This window comes from Manis javanica, chromosome 7 (assembly GCF_040802235.1).
Source record: "Manis javanica isolate MJ-LG chromosome 7, MJ_LKY, whole genome shotgun sequence".
NCBI classification, from domain to species: Eukaryota; Metazoa; Chordata; class Mammalia; order Pholidota; family Manidae; genus Manis; species Manis javanica.
Window position 1 is genome coordinate 94027718 of NC_133162.1, and position 21445 is coordinate 94049162.

Below are 21445 nucleotides of genomic sequence, written 5' to 3' on the forward strand. Positions count from 1 at the left end.
TTATAGTCTGTACTCTTTGTGTATCCCTTTTTATTACCTCTGGTGAGAGCTATTTAAACTTAGGAATACTTCAGTCTATAGCAGTCCCTCCAATATACACTGTAGAGATGGTTTGTGGGAGCTAAATTCTCTCAGTTTTTGGTTATCTGAAAATTGTTTTATTCCCTCCTTCAAATTTAATTGATAATCTGGCTGGATAAAGTATTCTTGGTTCGAGGCACTTCTGCTTCATTGCATTAAATATATCATGCTATTCCTTGTAGCCTGTAAGGTTTCTGCTGAGGAGTCTGATTATAGCCTGGTGGGTTTTCCATTATATGTGACCTTATTTCTTTCTCTGGCTGCCTCTAATAGTCCATCCTTATCCTTGATCTTTGCCATTTTAATTAATATATGTCTTGGTGTTGTTGTCCTTGGGCCTCTTGTGTTGGGAGATCTGTGCATCTCCATGGCCTGAAAGGCTATCTCCTTCCCCAGACTGGGGAAATTTTCAACAATTACTTCCTCAAAGACACTTTCTATCCCTTTTTCTCTTTCTCCTTCTGGTACCCCTATAATACTAATATTATTCCGTTTGAATTTGTCACACAGTTCGGTCAGTATTCTTTCATTCCTAGAGTTCCTTTTCTCTCTGTGCCTCAGCTTCTTTGTATTCCTCTTCCTAATTTCTATTTCATTTATCATCTCCTCCACTGTATCTAATCTGCTTTTCATACTCTCCATGGTGTTCTTCAACGATTGCATCTCTGTCCTAAATTTGTTCCCTACTTCTTGAATATATTTGTATACCTCCATGAGTATGTTCATGATTTTTATTTTGAAATGTCTTATTGGAAAATTTATTAATTCAGTCTCACTCAGTCCTTTCTCTGGTGTTGAGATTTTGCTTTGATATATTATATTTGTATGTGGTGATCTCTAGTGCCCAGAAGCTCTTCTCTGTGGAGCTGCTCAGCCCTTGGAGTGAAGTCAGTGGTCACAGGGAAGTGGTGCTGGTGCCTGGGGGATGGAAAGAGCTGTTTCCTGTTTCCTGGCTGTTATGCCTGTCTACACTGCCAGAACCTATGGGCCGAACACACATGTGTAAGCCACTGCTTTGTGTTTGTAGCTGCCGTATGCAGGGCTTCCCTCTGGATGGCCTGATGCCAGTTCAGGGGTTGCTGGTTTGCAAGCCAGGTGAAGGCTAGCAGTGAGGAAGACACAGCAGGCTGTATATCACAGTGGGAGTCTTGGAGCTGTGTGGGCATCCAGGGATATGAAGCACTCTAAGATCATTTTAAGTTCCCAACGTGCTGGGCAGAGTTCACCTGTCCTTTCTCCTTAGCAGTAAGCTCTGTGCCATCCTTGCCCCTTTAGCAGCTCTCTTGCTGTTAGAAAGTGTGTCAGACTGCCCGCCCCGCTCAGCCAGATATGAATTCCTGTTTTCCACTTGCAGCTGGAATCTCTGTCTCTCCAGGTATTCCACCTGTCTTAGCTATCCCACCCCACTAATCACCAAAGTACCATGCAATGTAGGTTCATGCTCACAGAGCAGATCTCCAGGGCTAGGTGTTCAGCACTCTTAGGCCTCCACTCCCTCCCCACTCTGTTTTTCTACCTCCTGCCAGTGAGCTGGGGTGGTGGAATGGCTTGGGTCCTGCCAAGTCACAGCTTTGGTGAATTATCTTGTTCTCTGAGGTCCACTCTTTTCTCCAGGTGTATGCAGTCTGTTGTAGCCCTCTTTCCTGTTGGTATTTCAGGACTAGTTGTATTAATTATATTTTCATATTATATGTGGTTTTAGGATGAGGTCTCTGTCTCACCTCTCACACTACCATCTTTAATCCAGAAGCAATTCTTATCATTATAAACCACCCACAGGAAAAGCAAAAATGAAACTATGTTCTCCTTTTACAGTTCACAGTCAGAGAAAGAAATATTTAAAATATCTGAAAGATTAAAAAGATTACTTCATTAAAATACTAGTGAAGACATGTGTTAACTATTATAACTTATCTGGCACCTGGGCAGTATTTCCTGTTATTTTCTTATGGTATATGTACAATAATGTGGAGTTGCTTTTTTTTTATTTCCACTTACTTGTCTTTACCAGTGTGTAGTTTTTCGGCACGTATTTTGTGTAAGTAACTGATCCACTAATTTAATTTAGGAACTTAAGATTTTCATTCTTACACTTCATTGACAGTTCTACATTTTGTTCCACAGTACTGGAAGGGAGATTTTCCTCCAGTATGAAAGGGTAGTGCTTGATTTTTGAATGCTACTTTCCTAAGTAACATATATTCATTATAAGGAAAATTTAGAAAATACAGAGTTGTAAGTAACTTCACTGTAAGTTACTATTCACACTGGGTTGAGTGATTTAAAGGAGAGAAGAGTTTAACTCTGATGTTTTTCCTCCTATCAGCAAATATTCTTCAGATCATTTGAATAATTCCAGGTTTCATTGTTCTTTCCAAAATGACTGTATGCCCTCCTAAAGTTTCCTGTTTCTGCAGTTCATAATGACTTGTAGAGAGCTCCCTGAGCACCACAGTGCTGTTGACTTTTGGGGCTAGACATGGACTATTGGGTGTTGTCTCTGCCAGTCTTTCTTCTCTCTGCCTGCTTGGTTATTTGTAGACTTTTGAGAATAAGAACTTTTTTTTGTGTCCAGCATCACAGAACTCTACATAAATGGAATTTTCAGTACCTGTTAATCGAGAAAAATGATCAAACTAAAAACAATTTAAAAATTATTTCTGCATTATCTTTGCATTTAAAAATTCTTAAATGTATAACATAAGTTTGAAAAATAAGAATATGAATACTTCATGGATAATGAATGCTTGGTGTATATATGGAATAATTCTCAGACATCCTTTTAATAACTACTCCATCACTTCAGTGGGGGGGGGGGTAGTGTTTACAGATTGGTAACAAGTGTTCTGGGCTTTCCAAATTGCTTGTTTTCTTCTGAACAGGCCATGGTCTTGCATGGTTTTTCTTTGTCCATATGTATTTGCACATTCCTTTAACTTGGATTGTGTTTTGCATTTCCCCCCATGCTCTCCTAGCCCTCCCTAGCCCTCCCACTCCTCAAGAAGAAATTGAACTCAGTGACTGTTCATCTTTTGATTTTCAGCTCAAGCCCACTTCATTCAATAAATATTCCTGAAATGCCTTGTGTGTAACAGGCATGGTTATATATGAACAAAATAAACAAGGTGCCCACCTTCATAAGACTGAGAGTTCTATAGGTAGATCAGACAGCAAATAAATAAACAGACACATGAATGAATTACAACTTATAGTAAGGGCTTTGAAATAAGTGACAGGGTGCAATGACAAAGGATCTCCTACCCCCAGGATAGCCTTTGAAGGGATCGCTGAGGAGGTGCTGCTTAAGTGGAAGGCCAGCGTAGGCAAAGGAGAGTGTTTCAGGTAGAAGGAACAGCATGAGTGAGGCCAGTGGATATGACCATATTTCAGAGGTGGTTGGCCTGGAGATATAGATTTGGGAGTCATGAGTTACAGGCAGTTTTTAGATTTATGGGAATGGATGCTGATTGTTTTGGAGTGAGCAAGATGAGAAGAGGTATTGGACTGAAGCCATCAGCAGCTCCAGAAGGGGAGCAGAGGTGGGTAAAGAAACTTGGGTAGGTGCAGCCAGAGAAGTAGCAAGAAGGCGCCATCATTTATTTTCACAGAAATGGTAAAAATTTTAAGAAAGAGTGGTCTGCTTTACAGTGCTGCTGAGGGGTGCAGTTAGGGAATACAGAAGAGAATTCCTTGGATCAGCCACCTTGGAGCCCTTGGTGACACCAGCAGGAGCAGCTCTAGGGGTGCCCACGTTGGAAGGGCTGTGGGCAAACAGGAAGTCACCAGAGCAGCCAGCTGGTGTGGGTGGGGGTTCAAGAAAGCTTATTAGTGTTGTCACTGATGAAAGGCATATGAAATCAAGAGAAGGCCTTTTAAAGGTGGGTGATTTAGAGGAAGTTGGTAAGCTGCTGGGGATGAGGCATTGAGGAGAGCTTCCTGGGGCTGAGAGCAGACAACTGAAAGCCAGGGGTCCTGGAGACAGAAGCAAGAGTGCTTCCTCATAGTCCTGGGAGGGAGAGAGGTACAGGTGGCTGTTGTGATTTGGTGCTGGAAGATCTGCGTAGTCTCACACTGCCTACTCTGTGAACCCAGGAGGAGGTAAGACTCAAGAGAGAGCTGCCAGGGAGGGCAGATGGGTGGTCGAGGAGAAGATGGCAAAGTCATTTAGGATAGATAGGCAAGCACACATACTAGAGGACATGGGTTGGAATGATGGGGTGTGTAGAAAGTCTTTTTTAAGTTTGAAATGATCGATTTAAGATGAAATTGATTGTGAGCATGTATATGTGTGTGTGCGCACTCAAGTCTGTGCTCACACTTGTCAGCATGGTCAGCTGCTGCAGAAATGAGAAGGCAGCTGATTGTGCTGAGTTCACCTAAGGTTCAAATCTATTAGGCAACTATTACAGTGGCTGAGAAGGGTGAGGGTAGTTTCAAGCTGTTTACTCCCTCATGGAACTTAATGGAGGTTGTTAAGGGGAAAGTGGAATGGTGACAAGAGTTTCGGGAATTGGGGTTGGGGCAGTGTGCTTGAATGCAAGAACTAAAAGGCGGGCAGGTGTGGTGGGACAGTGGGGTTTGCAGAATGTGTTCCAGGAACTGAGAGGTCAGCAAGGAGAGCTGAGAGCAGACAATTGGAAGGTGAAGGGTCTGAGGGGGCAGAAAGGAGAGTGTGCGGCCAGCCACTGGGATGGGAAGTCACTAAGGGAAAGGAGAAGAGCAAGGGAAGGAGATGGAAGTTGCAGGGAGGGAGCGGTGCCCTCAGGGTTGCTGGAGTAACTGCTGGGAGCTGCAGAGCCCATCCTAGGCAGGCATTCCCAGTGATTTCTCATGCAGTGTTTTGCCTTTCTCTCTCTGCCACCTACAGCACCCTCTACCAACCTTGGGTTTAGCACTTGTCCCGATACCATTGTAGCTGTTTGCCTTTCTGTCTCTTCTGACCTCCTTGATGTCAGAGCAACCAGGTCTTATTCTATGATTTCTAGTAGTTGGCATCATATAGCACTTGTCAGGTTAGGCACAGAGTAAAGGATTGTTACTGAGTGCTTAACAGTGGAGCTGTGGGAGGGAGAAGGAGAAGGAAAAAACAGGTGTAACAAGTAGAATGGAACAGAGACTTATTGCTGGTGGGGCATGGCGGAGTGTCTTAAAAACTTTCAGACCATGTTATAATGATAGAAATGGTTATAAGGCAAAAAAAAAAGTCTGATAGAAACACACTTCTTTTGACTTAGTGGGAATAAATTCTCCTGATTTCTGGCTTCCACAGTTGGCTTTGAAAATATTATGCCTGCTTTCTGCCTATTTCCCAGGGAGATTTTTGATGTGGTTATTGATGAACTGGTGCTGGGAAATTAAATTGTACCTTTTGATACTGTCATACAGAGTATTATTTTATTAAAGCTTTCTGAGTGCTTTATTTGTGGTTTGATTTCTTGTTTCTTAATCTTCTACTTCTTGTTCCCCATGTGCTATAACTATTTAACATTCTTATGTTTCAATTATTAAGTGCCTGGTTTCTGGACTTTCAGTGAGGCTGTAGTACAGTGTGTAGTATAGTGGAGAGAATACACATGTTGGGCCAGGCAGATGTGATTTCAAATTAGTCCCTGACATTATTGACTTTCCAACACTGAGGAGCATTTTTTTTGGTATCATTAATCTACAATTACATGAGGAACATTATGTTTACTAGACTCCCCCCTTCACCAAGTCCCCCCCACATACTCCATTAGTCACTGTCCACCAGCATAGTAAGATGCTGTAAAATCACTACTTGTCTTCTCTGTGTTGCACAGCCCTCCCTGTGCCCCCCACCACCACCAAATTATACATGCTAATCATAAGGTCCCCTTTCTTCTCCCTCCCCCTTCTCCCTCCCTTCCCACCCATCCTCCTCAGTCCCTTTCTTTTTGGTAACTGTTAGTCCATTCTTGGGTTTTGTGATTCTGCTGCTATTTTGTTCCTTCAGTTTTTCTTTGTTCTTATACTCCACATATGAGTGAAATCATTTGGTACTTGTCTTTCTCTGCCTGGCTTATTTCACTGAGCATAATACCATCTAGCTCCATCCATGTTGTTGCAAATGGTAAGATTTGTTTTCTTCTTATGGCTGAATAATATTCCATTGTGTATATATACCACCTCTTCTTTATCCATTCATCTTCTGATGGACACTTAGGTTGCTTCCATTTCTTGACTATTGTAAATAGTGCTGCGATAAACATAGGGGTGCATCTTTTTCAAACTGGAGTGCTGCATTCTTAGGGTAAATTCCTAGGAGTGGAATTCCTGGGTCAAATGGTATTTCTATCTTGAGCTTTTTTGAGGAACCTCCATACTACTTTCCACAATGGTTGAAATAATTTACATTCGCACCAGCATTATAGGAGGGTTCCCCTTTCTCCACACCCTCGCCAGCATTTGTTGTTGTTTGTCTTTTGGATGGTGGTGATCCTTACTGGTGTGAGGTGATATCTCATTGTGGTTTTAATTTGCATTTCTCTGATGATTACCGATGTGGAGCATCTTTTCATGTGCCTGTTGGCCATCTGAATTTCTTCTTTGGAGAACTGTCTGTTCAAGTCTTCTGACCCATTTTTTTAATTGGATTTTTGTTTGTTGAGGTGCGTGAGCTCTTTATATATTTTGGATGTGAACCCTTTATCTGATCTGTCATTAATGAATATATTCTCCCATACTGTAGGATGCCTTTTTGTTCTATTGGTGGTATCCTTTGGTGTACAGAAGTTTTTCAGCTTGATATAGTCCCACTTATTCATTTTAGCTTTTGTTTCCCTTACCCGCAGAGATACGTTCATGAAGAAGTTGCTCATGTTTATATCCAAGAGATTTTTGCCTATGATTTTATCTAAGAGTTTTATGGCTTCATGACTTACATTCAGGTCTTTGATCCATTTCAAATTTACTTTTGTGTGTGGGGTTAGACAGTGATCCCATTTCATTCTCTTACATGTAGTTGTCCAGTTTTGCCAACACCAGCTGTTGAGGAGGGTGTCATTTTCCCATTGTATGTCCATGGCTCCTTAATCATATATTAATTGACCATATATGTTTGGGTTAATGTCTGGAGACTCTATTCTGGGAGACTCCCTTTCCTGGGAGAACGCTGACCCCTAGTGGCCTTTGCTGGGCAGTTGCGTGCAGGCAGGGTGTCTGATTCTTTCCCGGCCATTGTGGAGTAAGCTCCACGTGATTGCTGTGGGCGTGGTTGCTTTCAGGCTGTTGTTCTGCTACGGTGGGGCAGCGCTGTAGGGGGAATCGGCAGGATACTGTTTATCACCATGAGGGGCTTCAGAGCTGCCCTGCCACCCCAGCAGTTAGTGCACCTGGAGTTCCCCAGGATTCCCAGCTTGTGGCCTGCTTGTGCCAGGATGGTTCTGTCCAGCTGTGAGGCCCCTGTCCCTTTAATACTTTCAAAAAGCACTCGCTTTTCTTTTGTCCCAGGAGCACCGGCTGTGTTTACCTGCTCGCAGGTTTTACTGTTCCGTTTCCCTAGTATCCAGCACACCATGCACTGTATGCCTGTTGTCCTGGTGTGGATGACTAGGGCTGGGTATTTGGCAGTCTTGGGCTCCTTCTCCCTCCCCACTCCGACTCCTCTCCTCCCTTTGGGAGCTGGAGTGAGGGGTGCTCGGGTCCTGCTAGTCTGCGGCTTGTATCTTACCCCCTTTGTGAGGTGCTGGGTTTTTGCAGGTGTAGATGTAGCCTGGCTGTTGTCCTGTATCTTCTGGTCTTTCTTTTAGAAATAGTTGTATTTGTTGTATTTTGAAAAATATATTGTTTTTGGGAGGGAATTTCTGCTGTTCTACTCTCACTACCATCTTTGCTCCTCAGCATTTTTTTTTAAACCTTTCTGTGCTTCATTTCCTTATGTTGAAAATGAGAATACTAGTTCATACCTATCTAACAGATATTTCACTTTCTCTGCCTTACCATGCTTCTTCCCTCAACCATTCACAAGCTCCTTCCCTCCCTCAGATATTTATGCTTTCCCTCTCCTATTAAGTACCATAACTAATGGGCACACGTCTTACCCCACATTTCAAGACAAAGCTCAAACTGAGTCTTGTTCATGTAGTTTTGACTTGATCATTCGAGGCCTTCTTTTAATTAACCACAGTACTTAGTCACAGCCCTCATTTGTCAGGTGCCACATTCTACCTGTTAAATCTATAGATTGTGCATCCTGTGTTTGTGTTTAATTTTTACTTGACAGGCTTTTTGTGAGCATGTGTATCTTCTCTCCAAGTAAGTTGTCAAGTCAAGTTATACACTATAGTTACTTCTTTTGTATCTTCTGTAGTGAGATGTTATGATAAGTTGATGAGTAAATAAAAGTAATTAAGCGTAGACTGGTAATGGGTAAACAGAGACTACAGATGCATTCACCACATCCATTTATTCATTCTACAAGTACCCATTGAATACATATGTGTTTGATTGGAAAACATGGTCACAAGGTTTTGCAGCTCCTGTTAATTGGTAGAGTCCATTTCCTCACACTTCTAATCTGTGCTGGCCTTGTGACTTGCTGTGACCAGTAGAATGTGGCAGAAGTGACTTGCAGATTCTGGATCCTAGGCCCTAAAAAGCCTGGCAGCTTTCCCCTTTGCCATCTCAGAACCCTCCAACAACGACATAATGAACTGCAGGCTCTATTACTGAATTCTTAGAGGTTATGTGTGGCAAGAGGTCCAGCCAACAGCCAGCATCAATGCTCGGACATGTGAGTGATGCCACTGTGGACTCTTTGGCCCTAGTCAAGCTGGCAGAGCACAGCCGAGCCACATGGATGATTCCAGATGAGATTGGGAGCACTTACGAGGACTGTCACTCATTTTCAGCCTTTAAGTAAAGGTGGTCCTGCTTTGGACTTCTCTTTGGAGAAGGCTACAGTAGACTTTAGCAGCAGAGCTCATCATTGCTTCTGTCCCCCCTTCCATCCTCCACTATTAATCCTTCTTTGTGGTAGTGTATGTCAGTGTTGCAGAATGTCTTTAATAGGGAAGTGCATAGAGATAGGAGCTGTTTTTTAAAAAATGCCCTGCACAGCCCTTCCCATCCTCCATCTTGTTTAATGGTTAATATATGGAGGCAATATTCTCCCCAGGGTGCCTCAGCAAGTGGCAGCATGAAGATGGGAGAATTCTCGACTTTGTTGCTCTTTTCATTACACCAGGGCTTCTTGTTGTGTGTTTTTTCATTCTTGTTGAAGCTGGTATTTTTTAACTTCTTCCTGTTGGTTTGGAGCAGGGTTGGGCTATTGTTTTGGTGAAGTTTGCTCTGTGAATTTCTACTTTCCAGGGTGCTGTAAAGAAGAATGACTATAGGACCACTGTCTTGACCTTTTGTTGTTTTATTCCCGTAGACCAAGATGATGGGGCAAGAAAAGGTTGAGTTGCTTGGAACCTAGTTACCATAGATGGGATAGAGGATGGTGATGTTGGGGAGTGGAGGGGCCTGTTGCAGTTGGGGTTGGGTTTGAGAGGAACTGGGGCCTTTTTCAGAAATACCGGAAATGGGTCTCTCTTCCCTGTGACTGCTCCAGTAACATTTACTATGCTCCATAGCTTAGAGTGAGATCTTGCTAAAGGAAGAAACTTAGTCTGATGAATTAAGAAAAGGAAAGGAGCTTGGCTACTCTAACTTTGCCTACCTTTTCTTCTACATTGTATGTTTTTTATTTTGGAAAATGTGTTGAACTTTTTTTAAAACTTAGAATTAGTATTACATTCTGAGTAATTTCTAGTGCCATAACTACTTTGAGGTGTTCCTGTCTGTGCTGCCACTCTTATTTTTTATTAAGGTATCATTGATATACATTCTTATGAAGGTTTCACGTGAAAAAAAAACATTGTGGTCACTACATTCACCCATATTATCAAGTCCCCCCCACATACCCCGTTGCAGTCACTGTCCATCTGTGCTGCTGCTCTCTTGAGTGGTGAGTGCAGAGCAGATGCCTGGGATGTGAGCAGGTGCTGTGGTCGTCTGTAAGCTCACTGTGGGCAAGGCTGAGTCCTGTTGATTCTTGTGTTCCAGCCCCTTCCAGTAATGCTCCGCACAGAGCAGACCTGGCTCTTCTTCAGCTTGACCGCACGGAGCCTCTGCGAACACAGGAGCCAGTTTGGCTTCAGGCCCTGGACTTCTCAGTGTGCTTGTTCCTAGCAGAGAGGCGGGCAGGCTGTGGCAGCAAGGTGGGGGCTTTTACCTCTCCCTCCTCTGTCTGCTTCCAAGTTCTCCTCTTCCTCTTTCTCCAATTCCTCCAAATCCTCCTCCTCCTGTTTAGTTATTTTCTGTTTTCTACACTTTTTTTTTAAATTACAACCAATTTTTATTACCTATCTCAGGAAGGGAACAGACACTTAGTTCAGATTTTATGTGTTAGAAAAATTTGAGATAACAATAAAGACATATTTTAAGAAGAGAGGAGATAACTCTGTGCTAAGAATTTCTTTTGTTTTTAATTTTTTTTATTTTGGTATCATTAATATACAATTACATGAGCAACATTGTCGTTACTAGATTCCCCCCATTATCGTCCCCACCACATACCCCATTACAATCACTGTCCATCAGCGTAGTAAGATGCTATAGAATCACTACTTGTCTTCTCTGTGATATACTGCCTTCCCCGTGCCCCCCCTACATTATGTGTGCTAATTGTAATGCCCCTTATTCCCCTTCTCCCTCCCTTACCACCTGCCCCTCCCCAAGTCCCTTTCCCTTTGGCAACTGTTAGTCCATGTTTTCTGCATTTTTATATAAGGTTTTGATATATTCTTTTGCCAAGTCAAATTTTGCCTGTATTTTTGTTGGTTTGCTTTTTACTTTTCTTTTTATGATTTATTTGTAAATGCTTTCAAAATTCTTCCTTAGGGTGCAGGGAGAAGAACTCATAAACTTATTTGCTTGGGTACCTAAAAACACCTCTGAAAGAATGCAAAAGAAGCTAGTGACATTTGCTTTAGGTAGGGAAACTGGGTGCCTGGGGGGCAGGAGTGGGAAGGAGGCCTTGTACTTCTTTAAGCTGTGAATCTGGAACCGTGTGATTGTTATGAAAGCAGAGATGGAAGAAATGCTTGAAAGCATGGAAAAAGGTACAGAAACACCCAGTTTAGTTAGAAGAAGTATGAGAGAACATCATTTATCTTGCCTTTCTTTAAATTAGGAAAAAAGAAAAGAGAGACTTAGTCTACTTAATGCCTAGGAGCTTCCAGTGTCTTTCATTTTGAGGGTGTCATACATAGGAAATGTGACCTACTTTTGAGTGAGCTAATAAGCCTTTTTTGCATAATTACCTTCCAGAAGTATACACTTACTTATTGGAAATATTATGCCATTCCAACTGAATGGGAGGTTTTATATAATACGTGTTTTAAAAATCACAGTAGAGAGACTTGAATGAATGGCATCATTCCTCTCCTAGGTATGGAGACTTTGCTGTCTTCCCTGTTGCTTTCTAGCTAAGCATGAAGTCTGACATCTTTCACCAGAGTCAGAACAGAAAGAGGCCAGATGTGTAGTAGCAAGGGTTTGAAGATAGGAAAGGAAATGCAGCTTGGAAAATTACTTACCTCAGGTTCTTCATCTGTAAAATGGGAATGTTATACCTATTTTATAGTGTTGGTTGGAGAATCAGAATAGTATTTATAAATTATCTAGAATAGAACCTGACACCTTGTGTAGATGCCTAAAGATATGTTGTATTATCATCATTACTGGTTAGTGTCTGTCTTTTAGATCTGAAGGAGTGAAGGATATGAAAATCTTTTCATTGAGAATGAAAGATAGATGTTTAGGGGAAGAAGGAGTGTATTGGTTAGCTGTGTTGTGTAACAAAAATTCTGTGGTTTGGCTGGGTGGTTCTTCTGCTTGTCTCCTTAGAGTTATTTGTGTAGGTGCAGTTAAGTGATGGCTGGGACAGCTGAATGATCCCCATGGACTCACTTATGTGGCTGGCAGTCACTGCTGGATGGTGGTTGGGGCATGTTGGTTCTCCTCCATGTGGCCTCTTATGTTCTAGGAGGCTGGTTCAGCTTCCTTACATCATGTTGGCCCCAGGGCAGTGTGCTAAGAGGGTAGGCTCCAGGCTTGCCTGTCAGGTACGTGCTTGCTTTTGCAGTTGCTGATTTCCACCAGCTAGAGCAACCACCCACCACTAGCCCAACCACCAGGTACCTGACAGGCAAGCCTGGAGCCTACCCTCTTAGCACACTGCCCTTGGACCACCATGCTGTAAGGAAGCCCAGAAAGAAAGTTTCTTTTGGTTTCTCCTGTTTTTCTGAAGAATGTATCACTGATCACCTTCTTCAGTCCGACATACGAGCTGATTAAGAAGCCGGGGATATTTTGTTTGGACTAAGATTTCTAATGAAGGGTATTAGCTGCTTTTATGTATTTGAAGTTCTTTCTTGTGAAGGGGGGGACTAGTCTTAGGTTGTGGAAATGCCTGGAAAGCAGCTATCTCCTCCACATAGGGGAGGATTACCATATGAGACAGTCTTACTGAATGCTGGCCTGCCTGCAGTCCCCTGTGTTGGTAGAAGTAAAGTAGAAGATGGGTAATAATGTGCCAGGGGCTTTGAAGGAGGGTTTTCTTCTTTGAGTGACTCGACTTACATGTTTCCTCTTCCTTGGTTCTAGAGGAAATGAGCCTGGAAAGAGTATTGTGCTCTTAATGCTGTGAGCAGGGCTGGGTACTTGATCCTAGAAAGGGAAAGAGTCACTGTGCTCAGATTGGAGGACTTACCTGTGTGGAATTTAAATTTTACTTGGTTTGTAAGTTCCGATTTGCCTGCTAGAGCCCCTGAGAGTGAGCATTTACTTCGGTGTGAAGCACATTTCTGCTTAGAGCTGCAGTGTCAGGGAGGGCTGCCTCTTGAAGATAGGCTTTCCATGGGTCTTCTCAGGTTAGAATGCAAGAAATTAAGAGAAGAAATTGAAGAAATAAAGGTGTGTGTTCCAACAGTTACAGAGTAAACTGGTCAGCTTGTTCCATTTGCCTAATGAAAATGGTTTTAGTACTTTTCCCATAGCATGTATTTTGCCGTGCCCTAACATGATTTTTGAGATCTTCTGATTTTATAACAAGACACCATACCCAAATGGTTTCAGGAACTGATGAGAATGTGGGCCTACTTCCTTTTCTCCCTCCATCACTCTCCTGTGCAAGAGGGAGGAGGACGTGGGGACTGCAGCGCCCCCCCTGTGGTAAAGCTGAGAGAAGGCTGCTGTAGCGGCTGCCTTTGACTTTGGGCAGTGGCGTTTCTATGGAGCCACCCATTTCTAACACTTGTCCTTATAGAAAGGCAATAAGCTACCTTCAGTGGTTTAGACACAGGTACTAGGTTTTTTGTGGTAAACACACTTAAGCCACAAATAAATATATTAGCTGAAGCAGAGCTGGCTTTCCTGACTGGTCCATTTGCAAGCTGAAAATTTGTGAAAAGCACAACCCACCAACTGTTGTTGCACAACCCATTGGCTCTTTGCTTTTGCTTTGATGTTCTTCCTGATAAAAATAATAACTGTGTTTATTCTGATATGGTTGCCAAGCGTTTATGTTTCTCACTCCACTTGTGCTTATGAGTGATTCTGCAGTGTGAACTGCTGTCTTTGATTAAATGTTTCATAACATTTGAGTATTGTGTTACCTGTGCTGATTGTCATTTTCTTCTCTTGCTTTTTAGAATGGACTGTTAAGTTATGAAGTATTTTGGACCAATAGTAGAACATCATTCTGCCACTCACTGCTTTATCTCCTACTAGTTATTTAAATTGGACTTTTAATATCCTACCAGCTGCTCTTCAGACACACATGGTGCATTGTTGCCATTCCCTGGATTGCATCTTTGAAGCACAGGCTCTTAGTAACCTTCAGCAAACAAAGAGGCAACCTCCTGGGCACGTTTACTGGGAGGGTGTCACCCTGACTGCCCTCTAGCTTTTGCTGGATCTGGATTTGAATTCTACCATGGAGCCTCGCATGGAGTCCTGCCTGGCACAAGTATTGCAGAAGGATGTGGGGAAACGACTGCAGGTTGGACAAGAACTTATAGACTATTTCTCAGACAAACAGAAGTCTGCTGACCTTGAACATGACCAGACCATGCTAGATAAACTTGTGGATGGACTTGCTACGTCTTGGGTGAACTCTAGCAATTACAAGGTAAGCTGTGTTGTTGAAGGCACTCTTCTACGTGGTTGGGCTGCCTTGGTGGGTCAAAATTGATCCTTAGGGAAAAAAGTCCTGTGTGAGCCATCAGCATGATTCCTCAGCTTCCAGTAAGTCACTCTGTCAGGTTGAGACTTTTAGACATTTCATGCTAGAGCAAGTAGAGTTTTCTTTGATTCTTATTGGAGGTCAAAAAATTCTTATCCTTTGTTATGTTGAGAGAAGGCAAAGTGAACAGATAAAGAGAGGCTTTTGTGTTGGAAAGTTTGCAAGCATTTGCAACCTTGAAGTCAAAGGGAATATTGTGTCTTGCAGCGAATGGGCCATGAGAAGTCAGTGAGAGGCTCTTCATGAATGACAAGTATCTTCACTGAGTTTCTTGGGGGTGGGATTGGCAATAGCATGTGAAGCGTCTTACCTGTAGGTCACTGTTTTGAAGTTGGCCCAGATACCTGGCCATAAGTAGTGTGGGTTTACCAAGGACTCTTTTGTGGCAGGTGTGTAATTGCATTGAGAACAGCTTTCAGGTTCTGAATACCTGGCTCTTCATGTGGCTTTGGAGGGTGGGGGGGCAGGGGGATCCCATGACCAAATGGGTTGTGAAGATCAACTGTTTTAACCTTTGAACAACTGAACATGAATATGAATAAAAACTGAACTGGCCTTGATGTGCTAGCTGTGCCATTCTTTCCCTGTCTGCTCTCCCACCTCCAGAAACTCTTAATGTGTTAAGAGGGTGGCACTTGGATCAAGGTGGAGATGGGAGAGTGGGGTGCATGCATGATGGCTAATAGGCACTGTAGACACTGAAGGGGGCTACAGAGACAATCTTTTGGGCTTCGTTCACTGGCCCAGTTCCTGAGAATGGGTCGGATTTGGAGACTGGTGCTTATAGGACTCTTGTGTGCTGGTATAGACTTTGTTTTTTAAACACATTAAACCTTGGTCTCGTCTCAGAGTCAACGACTTTATGTTTGCTAAGGATCCTGATGTTTTACTTAACAACTGGATATAAAATTTAGCCTATCTTTGAAAGCAAGAGTGTGAATTCTAATTCATTCATATGTTTATTAATTTAGTGGAACTCCACAAGTGCTCCTTCTGTGCTTGGCACTAGTGCTGGATGTGGAGTGTATTGCAGAGATGAGTACCTGGTCATTATATATATATATTTTTTCCATGCCAGTGGTAATAATACTTTATTTCATTTTTTTCTTTTTTTTTATTTTAGTATCATTAATCTACGATTACATGCGGAACATTATGTTTACTAGACTGCCCCCATCACCAAAGACCCCCCCACAAACCCCATTACAGTTATTGTCCATCAGCATGGCAAGATGCTGTAGAATCACTACTTGTCTTCTCTGTGTTGCACAGCCCTCCCCGTGACCCCCCGACATTACAAATTCTAATCCTTATACCCCCCCTTCTTTTTCCCACCTCTTATCCATACCTTCCCAGACGTCCTCCCCAGTCCCTTTCCCTTTAGTAACTGTTAGTCCATTCTTGGGTTCTGTGATTCCGCTGCTGTTTTGTTCCTTCAGTTTTTCCTTTGTTCTTATACTCCAAGATGAGTGAAATCATTTGGTACTTGTCTTTCTCTGCCTGGCTTATTTCACTGAGCATAATACCCTCTAGCTCCATCCATGTTGTTGCAAATGGTAGGATTTGTTTTCTTCTTCTGGCTGAATAATATTCCATTTTTTATATGTACCACATCTTCTTTATCCATTCACCTTCTGATGGACACTTAGGTTGCTTCCATTTCTTGGCTATTGTAAATAGTGCTGCAATAAACATAGGGGTGCATCTGTCTTTTTCAAACTGGGCTGATGCATTAGGGTAAATTTCTAGAAGTGGAATTCCTGGGTCTAACAGTATTTCTATTTTGAGCTTTTTGAGGAACCTCCATACTGCTTTCCACAATGGTTGAACTAATTCATATTCCCACCAGCAGTGGAGGAGGGATCCCCCTTCTCCAGAACCTCGCCAACATTTGTTTTGTTGTTTGTCTTTTGGATGGTGGTGATCCTTACTGGTCTGAGGTGATATTCTCATTGTGGTTTTAATTTGCATTTCTCTGATGATTAGTGATGTGGAGCATCCTTTCATTTGCCTGTTGGCCACCAGAATTTCTTCTTTGGAGAAGTGTCTGTTCAGCTCCTATGCCATTTTTTAATTGGATTATTTGCTTTTTGTTTGTTGAGGTGCGTGAGCTCTTTATATATTTTGGTTGCCAACCCTTTATTGGATCTGTCATTTATGAATATATTCTCCCATGCTGAAGGCTGCCCTTTTGTTCTATTGGTGGTGTCCTTTGCTGTACAGAAGCTTTTCAGCTTGATATAGTCCCACTTGTTCATTTTAGTTTTTGTTTCCCTTGCCCGGGGAGATACGTTCATGAAGTTGCTCATGTTAATGTCCAAGTAATTTTTGACTGTTTTTTTCTAAGAGTTTTATGGTTTCATGACTTACATTGAGGTCTTTGATCCATTTCAAGTTTGCTTTTGTGTATGGGGATAGACAGTGATCCACTTTCATTCTCTTGCATGTAGCTGTCCAGTTTTGCCAACACCAGCTGTTGAAGAGGCTGTCTTTTCCCCATTGTATGTCCATGGCTCCTTTATCATATATTAATTGACCATATATGTTTGGGTTAATGTCTGGAGACTCTATTCTTTCCAGTGGTCTGTTGGTCTGTTCTTGTGTCAATACCACATTGTCTTGATTACTGTGGCTTTGTAGTAGAGCTTGAAGTGGGGGAGTGAGATCCTCCCCACTTTATTCTTCCTTCTCAGGATTCCTTTGGCTATTCAGGGTCTTTTGTGGTTCCATATGAATTTTAGAATTATTTGTTCCAGTTCATTGAAGAATGCTGTCAGTATTTTGATAGGGATTGCATTGAATCTGTAGATTGTTTTAGGCAGGATGGCCATTTTGACCATATTAATTCTCCCTAGCCAAGAGCATGGGATAAGTTTCCACTTGTTAGTGTCCTCTTTAATTTCTCTTAAGAGTGTCCTGTAGTTTTCAGGGTATAGGTCTTTCATTTACCTGGTTAGGTTTATTCCTAGGTTTTTTGTTTTTTTTGATGCAATTGTGAATGGAATTGTTTCCCTGATTTCTCTTGCTGCTAGTTCATCATTAGTGTATAGGAAAGCAACAGATTTCTGTGTATTAATTTTGTATCCTGCAACTTTGCTGAATTCAGATATTTGTTCTAGTGGTTTTGGAGTGGAGTCTTTAGGGTGTTTTATGTACAATATCATGTCATCTGCAAATAGTGACAGTTTGACTTCTTCTTTCCCAGGCTGGATTCCTTGTATTTCTTTGTTTTGTCTGATTGCTGTGGCTAAGACCTCCAGTACTATGTTGAATAACAGTGGGAGAGTGGCATTCCTGTCTTGTTCCCGATCTTAGAGGAAAAGCTTTCAGCTTCTCGCTGTTCAGTATGATGTTAGCTGTGGGTTTATCATATATGGCCTTTATTATGTTGAGGTACTTGCCATCTATACCCATTCTGTTGAGAGTTTTTATTATGAATGGATGTTGAATTTTGTCCGATGCTTTTTCCATATCTATGGAGATGATCATGTGGTTTTTGTCCTTTTTGTTGATTTTGGCAGATGATGTTGATGGATTTTTGAATGTTGTACCATCCTTGCATCCCTGAGATGAATCCCACTTGGTCATGGTGTATGATCCTCTTGATGTGCTTTTGAATTCCGTTTGCTAGTATTTTGTTGAGTATTTTTGCATCAATGTCCATCAGGGATATTGGTCTGTAATTTTCTTTTTTTGTCTGGTCTTTGCCTGGTTTTGTATTAGAGTGGTGCTGGCTTCATACAATGAGTCTGGAAGTATTCCCTCCTCTTCTATTTTTTGGAAGACTTTAAGGAGAATGGGTATTATGTCTTCTCTGTATGTCTGATAAAATTCAGCGGTAAATCCATCTGGCCTGGAAGTTTTGCTCTTGGTTAGTTTTTTGATTTCTGCTTCAATTTCGTTGCTGGTAATTGGTCTGTTTAGAGTTTCTGTTTCTTCTTTGGTCAGTCTTGGAAGGTTGTATTTTTCTAGGAAGTTGTCCATTTCTTCCAGGTTTTCCAGCTTGTTAGCATATAGTTTTTTGTAGTATTCTCTAATAATTCTTTGTATTTCTGTGGAGCCCATCGTGATTTTTCCTTTCTCATTTCTGTTTCTGTTGATGTGGGTATTCTCTTTTTCTCTTGATAAGTCTTGCTAGGGGCTTATCTATTTTGTTTATTTTCTCAAAGAACCAGCTCTTGGTTTCATTTATTTTTTTCTATTGTCTCAATTTTATTTATTTCTTCTCTGATCTTTATTTATGTCCCTCCTTCTGCTGACTTTGGGCATCATTTGTTCTTCTTTTTCTGATTTCAATAATTGTGACTTTAGGCTATTCATTTGGGACTGTTCTTCCTTATTTAAATAGGCCTGGATTGCTATGTACTTTCCTCTTAGAACTCGTTTTGCTGTGTGCCACCAGAAGTTGGGGCTTTGTACTGTTGTTGTCATTTGTCTCCATATATTGCTGGATCTCTATTTGAATTTGGTAATTAACCCATTGATTATTTAGGATTATGTTGTTAAGCTTTCATTATTTGTGAGCCTTTTTGCTTTCTTTGTACAATTTATTTCTAGTTTTATACCTTTGTGGTCTGAGAAGTTGGTTGGTAGAATTTCAATCTTTTGGAACTTACTGAGGCTCTTTTTGTGGCCTAGTATGTGGTCTATTCTGGAAAATGTTCCATGCGCACTTGAGAAGAATGTGTACCCTGCTGCTTTTGGGTGTAGAGTTCTGTAGATGTGTATTAGGTCCATCTGTTCTAGTGTGTTGTTCAGTGCCTCTGTGTGCTTACTTATTTTCTGTCTGGTGGATCTGTCCTTTGAAGTGAGTTGTGTGTTTAAGTCTCCTAAAATGAGTGCATTGCATTCTATTTCCCCCTTTAGTTCTGTTAGTATTTGTTTCACATATGCTGGTGCTCCTGTGTTGGGTGCATATATATTTATAATGGTTATATCCTCTTGTTGGACTGACCCCTTTATCATTATGTAGTGTCCTTCTTTATCTCTTGTTACTTTCTTTGTTTTGAAGTCTATTTTGTCTGATACTAGTACTGCAACACCTGCTTTTTTCTTCCTATTGTTTGCATGAAATATCTTTTTCCATCCCTTGACTTTTAGTCTGTGTATGTCTTTGGGTTTGAGGTGAGTCTCTTGTAGGCAGCATATAGATGGGTATTGCTTTCTTATCTGTTCTATTACTCTGTGTCTTTTGATTGGTGCATTCAGTCCATTTTCATTTAGGGTGATTATTGAAAGATATGTACTTATTGCCATTACAGGCTTTAGATTTGTGGTTGCCAAAGGTTCAAGGGTAGCTTCTTTATTATCTAACAGTCTACCTTACCTCACTTATTAAGCTATTATAAACACCGTCTGGTGATTCTTTATTTCTCTCCCTTCTTATTCTTTCTCCTCCATTCTTTATATGTTAGGTGTTTTCTTCTGTACTCTTTTCTGTTTCCTTTGACTGCTTTTGTGAGTAGTTGATTTTATTTTTTGCCTTCAGTTAGTATTTGGTTGGTCTGCTTTCTTTGTTGTGATTTTATTTTCTCTGGTGACATCTATTTTGCCTTAGGAGTGCTTCCATCTAGAGCAGTCCCTTTAAAATATCCTGTAGAGGTGGTTTGTGGGAGGCAAATTCCCTCAACTTTTGCTTGTCTGGGAATTGTTTAATCCCTCCTTCATATTTAAATGATAATCGTGCTGGATACAATATTCTTGGTTCAAGGCCCTTCTGTTTCATTGCATTAAAAAAATAATGCCGTTCTCTCCTGGCCTTTAAGGTTTCTGTTGAGAAGTCTGATGATAGCCTGATGGGCTTTCCTTGTTGGTGACCTTTTTTCTCTCTCTGGCTGCCTTTAATACTCTGTCCTCGTACTTGATCTTTGCCATTTTAATTATTATGTGTATTGGTGTTGTCCTCCTATGGTCCCTTGTGTTGGGAGTTCTGTGGGCTTCCATGGTCTGAGAGACTATTTCCTCCCCCAATTTGGGGAAGTCTTCAGCAATTATTTCTTCAAAGACACTTTCTATCTCCTTTTCTCTCTCTTCTTCTCCTGGTACTCCATAATGTGAATATTGTTCTGTTTGGATTGGTCACACAATTCTTAATATTCTTTCATTTCTGGAGATCCTTTTATCTCTCTCTGCCTCAGGTTCTCTGTGTTCGTGTTCTCTGATTTCTATTCCATTAACGGCTTCTTGCACCTCATCCAGTCTGCTCTTAAGTCCCTCCAGAGATTGTTTTATTTCTGTATTCGCCCTTCTAACTTGATCCTTTAGCTCTTGCATATTTCTCTGAAGGTCCATCAGCATGATTATGATGTTTATTTTGCATTCTTTTTTAGGAAGATTGGTTAAATCTGTCTCCCCAGACTTCCCCTCAGGGGTTGTCTGTGTTATTCTGGACTGGATCAATTTCTTCTCCCTTTTCATGGCAATAGAGCTAGTCGTGGGCAGTTGGCGCGAGTGTTAGCTGGGAGGACAAAGTCCCTTCCTGCTTGCTGGTCACCTTGCAGGTCCTTGGAGCAGCTTCTGGTTTTATTTCCTGAGCCGCCGCGGGGAGGGGCAGGCACGCCGTGTCTGCTGTCCTGCGGGAACGGTGACTCTTGGATCCCTGTGCTGGCTTCCTCTGTCTTTGTGCATCTGCGGGGCCTGTGAGTCTGTCCCTGGCAGCTGTGGAGGAGGCTTTGGGCGGCTGCTGTGGGCACCGCCACTCCTAGGCTGCTCCCCTTCCATGGCGGGGTCACGCCAGAGGGGGAATGGACGGGAGGCTGTTTATCACCATGATGGGCTTCAGAACTGCGCTGCCTCCCAGAGGGCTGGAGCGCCTGAGTTTCCCTAGGATTCCCAGCTGCTGTGCTGAGTGTGCCGGGACGCTTCGGTGCACCTGTAAGGCCCCTGTCCTTTTAAGACTTTCAAAAAGCGCTCACTTTTCTTTTGTCCTGGGGGCGACGGCTGCGGGGACCCTCTCCCAGGTTTTACTGCTCCGTTTCCATAATATTCAGCACATCACACAAGGTGTGTCTGCACTCCGGTGCAGATGACTAGGGCTGGGTATTTAGCAATCCTGGG

General features: G+C 42.0%; 1 protein-coding gene across 4 annotated transcripts in view; it reads left to right on the forward strand.

Annotated features, from left to right (window-relative positions):
- The window catches only part of CLASP1 (cytoplasmic linker associated protein 1), a 310506-nt gene that overhangs the window by 47913 nt on the left and 241148 nt on the right, over nt 1–21445 (forward strand). For all 4 annotated transcript variants that reach the window (XM_073241304.1, XM_073241305.1, XM_073241306.1 and 1 more), the window contains exon 4: nt 13797–14275. In XM_073241304.1, coding sequence (XP_073097405.1) covers nt 14081–14275 — 195 coding nt within the window. In that variant the 5' untranslated portion in view covers nt 13797–14080. The remainder of the gene's footprint in view (nt 1–13796; nt 14276–21445) is intronic.